General features: G+C 49.9%; 1 protein-coding gene across 7 annotated transcripts in view; it reads left to right on the top strand.

Annotated features, from left to right (window-relative positions):
* The first annotated feature begins 357 nt into the window (after positions 1-357).
* YAP1 (Yes1 associated transcriptional regulator) overlaps positions 358-7,663 on the top strand; it is an 81,878-nt gene continuing 74,572 nt past the window's right edge. For 4 of the 7 annotated variants that reach the window (XM_015852261.3, XM_015852259.3, XM_015852260.3 and 1 more), the window contains exons 1-2: positions 358-931; positions 3,291-3,538. In XM_015852261.3, the coding sequence (XP_015707747.1) occupies positions 614-931; positions 3,291-3,538 (566 nt within the window). In that variant the 5' untranslated portion in view covers positions 358-613. The remainder of the gene's footprint in view (positions 932-3,290; positions 3,539-7,663) is intronic. The other 3 variants (XM_085508706.1, XM_085508698.1, XM_085556236.1) reach the window with 1 other exon arrangement.

Raw genomic sequence — 7,663 nt, 5'->3', positions numbered from 1 at the left:
CTCTTCCCAGCTCTTCCCCACCCCCTCGGCGGGAGCCTGAAGTTGGGAAGAGAAGTTGGGGAAAATAAAAGTTGTGGTTGGCGGCGCGGCTCCGCGGCCGGGCGGGCGGCACAAAAGGGACACGGGCGGGACGGAGCGCGGAGCGGAGCGCTGGGCCGGCGGGACGGGCCGAGCCGTGAGGAGACCGAGGGGCCGCTGTGGGGGCCGGGCCGCTCCCTGCGCTTCGGGGCGCCCGGTGGGCGGGAGGCGGTGCGGGCGGGCGCGAGCAGGAGCCGCGAGGAGCTGGGCCGTGTCGGTCGGATACGGTGCGGGCGGGCTCAGGAGGGGCGGAGCCGGCCGCAGAGTGATTCGGGCGGGCGTAACTGCGAACTTTTGTTTGGAGTGTTGTGCGAGTTAGTTTCCGCCGCCGGGACGGAGGCGCCGGCCGGGCTGGGCCGGGCTCGGGGCAGCGCCGCGCGGCCGGAACCGTTTCGGGCCGTCCCCGCCGAGGGGTAGGAAGCGCCGGGGGAACCGAGGGGACGAGCCGCGGCGCGGGGCATGCGGGGCCGGCCCTGAGCGCTCTGAGCCGCCGCCAGCCCCGCGAGGAAGCGCCGGGGGGGTCCCGCAGCCAGACATGGATCCCGGGCAGCCTCAGCCGCAACAGCCGCCGCAGGCGGCGCAGCCCCCGGCCCCGCAGCAGGCGGCCCCGCAGCCCCCGGGCAACGTGTCGGGAGCTCCGGGAGGCGCCGCGCAGCAGCCGGGCGCGGGGCCCCCTCCGGCGGGGCACCAGATCGTCCATGTGCGGGGCGACTCCGAGACCGACCTGGAGGCTCTTTTCAACGCCGTGATGAACCCCAAGGGCGCCAACGTGCCGCACACGCTGCCCATGCGGCTCCGCAAGCTGCCCGACTCCTTCTTCAAGCCGCCCGAGCCCAAGGCTCACTCCCGCCAGGTGAGGGGGGGCGGCCCGGCCCGGCGCTGAGCCGCGATCTCCGATCTCCCTCCTTCCCTCCTTCCCTCCCTCGCTCCCTCCCTCCTTCCCTCCCTCCGCGCCGCCGCCGGGCTCCTCCCGGGGGAGGTGTGCGCTGGGGGTGGGGGTTGGGGGGGAAGGGGCCGGGGCGGGAATCCGCCCTCGGTGCGGGCGGGGGGCGCGGGGCCGGGAGCGCGCTGCCTTCCTCCGCCTCCTCCTCCTCCTCCTCCTCCTCTCCCCGCTCCTCCCGCCACTCCGAGGGGCCGCCGTCCTGGCCCGGGCTCCGGGCGGCCCTCGGGCTCCACATCCGCTCCGTGGCCCGGCCGGGAGGAAAGGCGAGGAGAGGCCTCGGAGCGGTGCGGGGAGCGCCGGGACTGAGGGTTCCGATCGGCGCTGCGGGACGGTCCGCCGCTGGGGGAACGGCGGCGGGCGGTGCCAAACTTTTTCTGTCTTTTTTTTTCCCCCCCGCAATATGGATGTGGCTCTTCCACCATTTCATGTCCGCAATGCGCCGGGTCGGCTCCGTCCGCGGAGCTCCCTCGTGTCCCGGGCTGAGGGCAGCGGGCTCCGCCGCCGTTCCCCGACGGGAAGGGGCCGCGTCGCTCAGGTGTCACTACGAACTAACGAGCTTCACGTTGAGCTGCACAGTCGGTTTTGTTATGGGCCGCCTCCGCTCAATCTGTGCAGCCGGAGCGAAACTCGCTCCGTGTCGCAGCGGCCGCTTCGTGAAGGCCCTCGGCTCCCAGGGCTCTGCGCCGTGCGGAACCCTGGCACGAGTTAATTCATTGCCCACGTACTCGAAAGGCTGCCCAGCCTTTACGGCGTGAGACTGGAGAGAGAATAGCAGGGGTGGGGCTCAGCTGCTCCTATGGTTTTTTGCCTCGCTTCTGAGCTGCAGACTTGTTAATTGCACTTTGAATCCAACCCAATTAATGGGGTTCCTTCGGATCGCTCCCCTTGGTGTGAGTTGTATCTCAGTTTGGTTACACAGAAGTGTGGGCTGCACATGCTCAGCTGCTTCTTGTTGCTGTGTCTTGGCAAACACAGTATCTATGTGCAGTTAAACAAGTTCAGCATGCATTTAATTTTCATGCAACTGTTGCACTTTTGGTGTTCCCTCGCAGTGACCTGTTGCTCCACATCCTCTGTGTGTGCTCCTTCCTTGGGTTCTCATCCCACCCAGGAGCTCCTACAGTGCAGCCTTGATGTTCAGCTGGAGGCAGAGAACCATTGCTCTGTTGTTCACTATCGTTTTTTTTACAGTGCCGACAATAGCAGGACACGGGGAAATGGTTTTAAGTTGAAAGAGGGAAGATTTAGGTTGGATGTTAGGGGGAAGTTGTTCACTAGGAGAGTGGTTAGGCCCTGGAACAGGCTGCCCATCGAGGTTGTGGATGCCCCGTCCTTGGAGGTGTTCAAGGCCAGGTTGGACGGGGCCCTGGGCAACCTGATCTAGTAAATGTGTATGTTTGGTGGCCCTGCTAGGCAGGGGGGTTGGAACTACATGATGCTTGAGGTCCCTTCCAACCCAGGTCATTCTGTGATTCTGTGATTTTCGTAGTTCCCATTTGTTCATTTGTGACATAAAATGTCAGTCAGGAAAGGACGTCTGTATTTCTCTGTTTCAAAAATCAAAGCTCCTCAGAGTCCATTCAGTTGCTCCTCGTACACTGCTTAAATGTAAAAGTAAGCCTCCTCGGTTCCAGTTTAATAAATGACATGTTCACATATAGTTGTAGCAAAATGTCCCCATAGGAGCATATAAGTGGGGCCTTGTATGGTGCAATACCTGCATGGAGAGGCGTGGCTGGACTGATACGTGCATCTCAGTGCACGTGGCCATGTCGTTCTGGGGTATCTATGAGATGATTAATTTTTTTGGTACGTTTACCATTTACCAAAAGGTTTTTAACCCAATTTTCAGCTCTGCTTTGTCTTTTTGGCTTTGGACGTCTATTTCCTACTGCCAAAGAAGCTCTCGTACTTCAGTCTGGCAGCTCTGTGAATGGTCTCTGAGTCACTTCTGATTGACTGGTCAAACAGTTTGCGGAAGCTTTCTTTAGATAAAGCGCTGGCAGGCTCTTTGTGAGTGCCCTTAAAGAGCAGTTGGGCTGCAGGTTGGGAAACTCTGTGCTCAGCCTTTTGTAGCTCTGATGGTTGAGTCCAGGAGTTCTCCCTCTCTTGGAGCTCATCGCCATCAATGGGCACATCTCTATTGCTTTTCTCTCTGTCCAGTTCCTTAAACCCATGCAGAAGATGTATGTGTGGGTGTCTTTGCAGCCCACAGCCCCATTTCAACAAGGAGGTAGAATCTGACTGGGAATCCTTTCACTCCTAACAGGCCAGCACTGACGCAGGGACAGCAGGAGCCCTGACCCCTCAGCATGTCCGTGCTCATTCCTCCCCAGCGTCGCTGCAGCTGGGGGCTGTCTCCCCAGGGACGCTCACACCCTCAGGAGTAGTGACCGGACCTGGAGCTCCATCCTCTCAGCATCTCCGCCAGTCTTCATTTGAGATCCCTGATGATGTACCTCTGCCACCGGGCTGGGAGATGGCAAAGACACCATCTGGGCAGAGATACTTCCTTAAGTAAGTAATGCTTGTTTTGGTTGGCTCTATTCATTATTATTTAAGTATTTGAGTTTTACTTTAAAATACGTATTAAAAACAATCTCCTGATTTTAAGTAGGAGAGAAGATCCCACCACTTAGGAATATCTCCCGTATCCGTTCTGTTCTTTCTGGAAATTCCATGATACTCAATGAGTTTTTATCCCTTCTTAATCTTAGTTGAAGAATGCTGCCTATTATACCACATACTAAAAACGAGTGAAATGCATGTAGAGATATTTGAACAACATGACTCTTCCACGCTGAATCTTGCCAGTGTTCTCATTTGGGTCAAAATACATTATACTTTATTTTTATGTTACAGATGTAAAACTATAGAGTAACTTTAGATTCTGTTGTGACTTCTTATTTTATCACTAAGTTCTATTGTGTAAATGCAGTCAAAACATTTTTGCCTGCTCTGTTCCCGTGAGGACATTATCGGACGTGTTTGATAACAGTATTTGGGTCTGTAACTCTGAACCCATCTGCCTTCCTTGCAGTGAACATTCCAACATTGTTTCTTTTTCCTGTGGCTGTGTTTTTTTTGTGCAGTGAAATCAGTGCCACCTTCTGTAGAACAGAAGGGAGGTGGCACATGCCAGCCACATAATAGCCAGTCCATTGGGGAGCGCTGGGTTTTGGTGGACATGCTTTCAGAACAAAGGGCATGCAATTGGCCTTCAGATACTTTGACTGTATTTTGAATATCTTATTGAACTGGAAGGCTCTAAGTAATCCATTGTGTGTCATTTTGAGGCTGGGAGAGGCAGCACAGTGTGTTATTTACGTAAAACTGGCTTCTGCCAAATAAAACAGCTGTATTCCCACCTTTCTTGCTAAACTGTCCTTAATACAAACTCAGATACTTCAATCAAATTGATGCAGCTTTTAAAACTAATTTGTTGTCTTCAGTGAAAGTGGACATTGTAGAATTACTTAAAACTTCCTTATTCCTACAGGGGTGTTTTCATAAGGAGAAATTAATATCTCTTACGAAGGCCAAAAATGGGTTGCAGCAGTTGGGTCAGTTTATCTGAGCCTTAATGTCGGTTTTTGGAAACAGTAATTTTGTGTTAGAAAAGCAAAAGTGGGAGCTGCACAAAGATGTCAGTGGTGTGATGTTTTCTTTGCCGGAGTTTAACAAATCAAAGTGTTCTAAATGCATTCTTCAGTGGGCACAAGTAGAATTTTGGGAACAATGCGAGTTTGTGCCATTCGAGATTGGTAGCTCGTACGGCCTTGAGGGAAGCACAGGCTGAGTTCTTCAATGAAAGAAAGTTTGATTGTTTTGACTGTGCTGGTGCAGACTCTCACAGAGCAGCTCACCAGTCGTGAAAAGAGTGGTTTTTAAGTTTTGCTGTCACGAGTGTTTCTGATAACAGCCATTTCTTTTAGGAAGCAGAGCAGTTGGAGAGATGCAAAATGTCTTTACATAAAAAGTTGACTTTTTTATTTTAAATTGTGGCTCTTCAAGTGAAACCAGCACTAGTTTTGATCTTGGGAAGCTTTTCTGCAGTTTCATTATTACCACCAAAAAATCTTTTTTTTTGCCCTCTCTTGGTGTTCTGGTATCCATTTCAAAGGGTCAGGTTTCAACAAGAACAATAAAGAGCCTGAGACTGGAAAGTACACACAAGTCTGGCAAACTCATCTGCATGAGCAAGATCGTTTGTTCTCAAGCAGACATCCAAAGTAAATGATTGAAAGAGCTGCTAGCTGTGAAGGATGTGTCTTGAAGGGGAAAGGAGTGGAAACAAACCAGGTTGTTAGGAGTGAAAATAAAGGCTGTACTTTCTGAACCTCTCCCTGCTGGGTCACATGCTGACCTTGGGAGATTTTAAACAGCTTAATGGGCTGTTTTCTTTTGGCTTTCCTTGGGTGATGCTGTGGTATGGGGAGAGTCTAATGAGGACAGTTCTGAAGACCGTTCACATTCTGTTCTGGTTTGAAGTGTGTGGTTGTTCCTCAAAGGCTGTTCAGTGCTATCTCCAGGTGAGATCCCCCAACTTCATTGGAGTCCATTAAGATTTGTAAAACAAGAAAATGGAAGCTCAAATACCAGCAAAAAGTTTGCCTTGTATTTTTAAGAAATTCAAAGAAATTTTAAGAATTAATTTTAAGTAGTAAGTTTGTATTTCAGAAGTCTTTTTTTCAGTGTTGAGTGGCAAGTTTTGTCTCAGACATGCAAACCTGTTAAAATCCCATCTCGTTTTGCCGTGCTTTAAGCTTCTGCTCAAAGCACGAGGACTGAGGTCCCTGATGCTGAACAAATTTGATGTGATTCCTTCTACCATACGCTGATTTTCAGTCTCTTCCAAGTATTCAGCTGCATTGCTCTTTGTTTCCATTTGTTCTGTAGCCACTGTGTGAACGGTCTGGTAATCAGGCTCTAGAAAGATCTTTGCAGAATAGGTAACGGTATTAGATTTTTTCCAGATGTCAGTAGGTCTTATGGTTATAGTTATCGTAATATGCTATATTGCAAACAGAATAATGTATATATAATAACATCACAGTGCAAAGATTTGAGTTACTTCCATTAATCAGCGGGTTGAAGTGGATGCCCCATCCCTGGAGGCATTCAAGGCCAGGCTGGATATGGCTCTGGGCAGCCTGGTCTGGTGATTGGTGACCCTGCACATAGCAGGGGGGTTGAAACTGATGATCGTTGTGGTCCTTTTCAACCCAGGCCATTCTGTGATTCTATGAAAGCAGTACAAGTGTAGTAATTTGTGCAGAGAAATCGAAATGTTAGGAATGGGGGGAAAAAATAGCTGTTTGGCCATATAACTGTGTATGTTTGTATATAGGCCAGATACACAGCACACACATGTTAGTACATATTAAAGTAGGGTGAGAGTGATAGTGTAGGATGGGCAGAGGGATTGAAACTAGATGATCTTTGAGGTTCTTTTCAACCCGGGCCATTCTGTGATACTATGATCGGATCCAGAATGACTGTGGGAGGTCAGTCTGTCATCCAGACAAATAAACCCCATTACGTATGAATGCTTGACATAAGATTTGCCAGAATTCCACTCATCAGTGCTCATCTCATTGTTATGGGAGCAACTCTGGAGTATAACTTTCCATTGATGAAAATGCAGATTTTGGTAAAACTATTTTTTTTGTTTTTATTTTTTTTAAGCTGAAACTGCTCCTTACACAGGACTGATCAGTTGAGACTTGCCTGGTTTATAAGCGGTCACATCTGAGTCATCTCAGCACTGCTGTGCAGTACACTTCAGCCCATTCTTAAGCATGCCATAAACGAGGCCTGCTTGGTTTCTGTGGCGATGTCAACTGCATTGCTTTTTAACCACTTCCTGCTAGCCAGCTGCTGGGTGACATTTCAGTGAACTATGGAGGAAGATAGCGGGTCACTCTAGGCAAAAGATAACATGCCAGAGGAGTCGCAGGCAACAACTTCCAGAAAGAAGAAATCTGGGTATGCTCAGTTTCAGAATTATTGTTGTATAGTTTTAACTTAGTGTCACGCTTTAAATCCTTACAAAGGTTGTGCAATGCTTTGCATTTCGTAGTGTGAGGGAAAGTGAACTGATTGTCCAGCAAACAAGTCTTGTAATTACTTTTCCTACAGGAAGTAGTTATTGCAAGCAGTTTATCAACAACTTCCTATTTTTTTTTTCTGTGAAGTGTTGAATGACTTCCTGAGGGAGGCCAAGGTGGTTTTCATTAGTATCTGTGGGTGTGTTTGAGGTGTTTACCCATCTGGCACAAGCCTTGGAAATAGATGGCTGTTACACATTTCTTACCTGCTCCATATGGAGGCATGGGTGGATGGAGCCAAGCAGAATTGGTTTGGGATAGCAGGGAGATTTGTTGGTAACTTCTTTTCTTTCTTTAGCTGATGGGGTCCCATGTATACACGAGTGTTATGTTGTACGTGGAAAATAACTAGCAGTGTTGTTCATTTTTTTTCACATCCCTATTTTTGCTCCATGGAGCCAACCATTACAGCTGTACCATCTTGCTCCCTTCCTCCTCCTCTTCCCAACTCACCAGACTAATCTTCATCATCCAGAACAGAAAATCTTTACTGGAAATATTGCTGCCACAATCACGTATTTTACCAAATACC

Source organism: Coturnix japonica, chromosome 1, assembly GCF_054131305.1.
Source record: "Coturnix japonica strain WE chromosome 1, WE-NBRP24, whole genome shotgun sequence".
In the NCBI taxonomy this organism is placed as follows: domain Eukaryota; kingdom Metazoa; phylum Chordata; class Aves; order Galliformes; family Phasianidae; genus Coturnix; species Coturnix japonica.
Note: the sequence above shows the minus strand (reverse complement) of the source record. Positions and strands in the feature narration are given on the sequence as shown.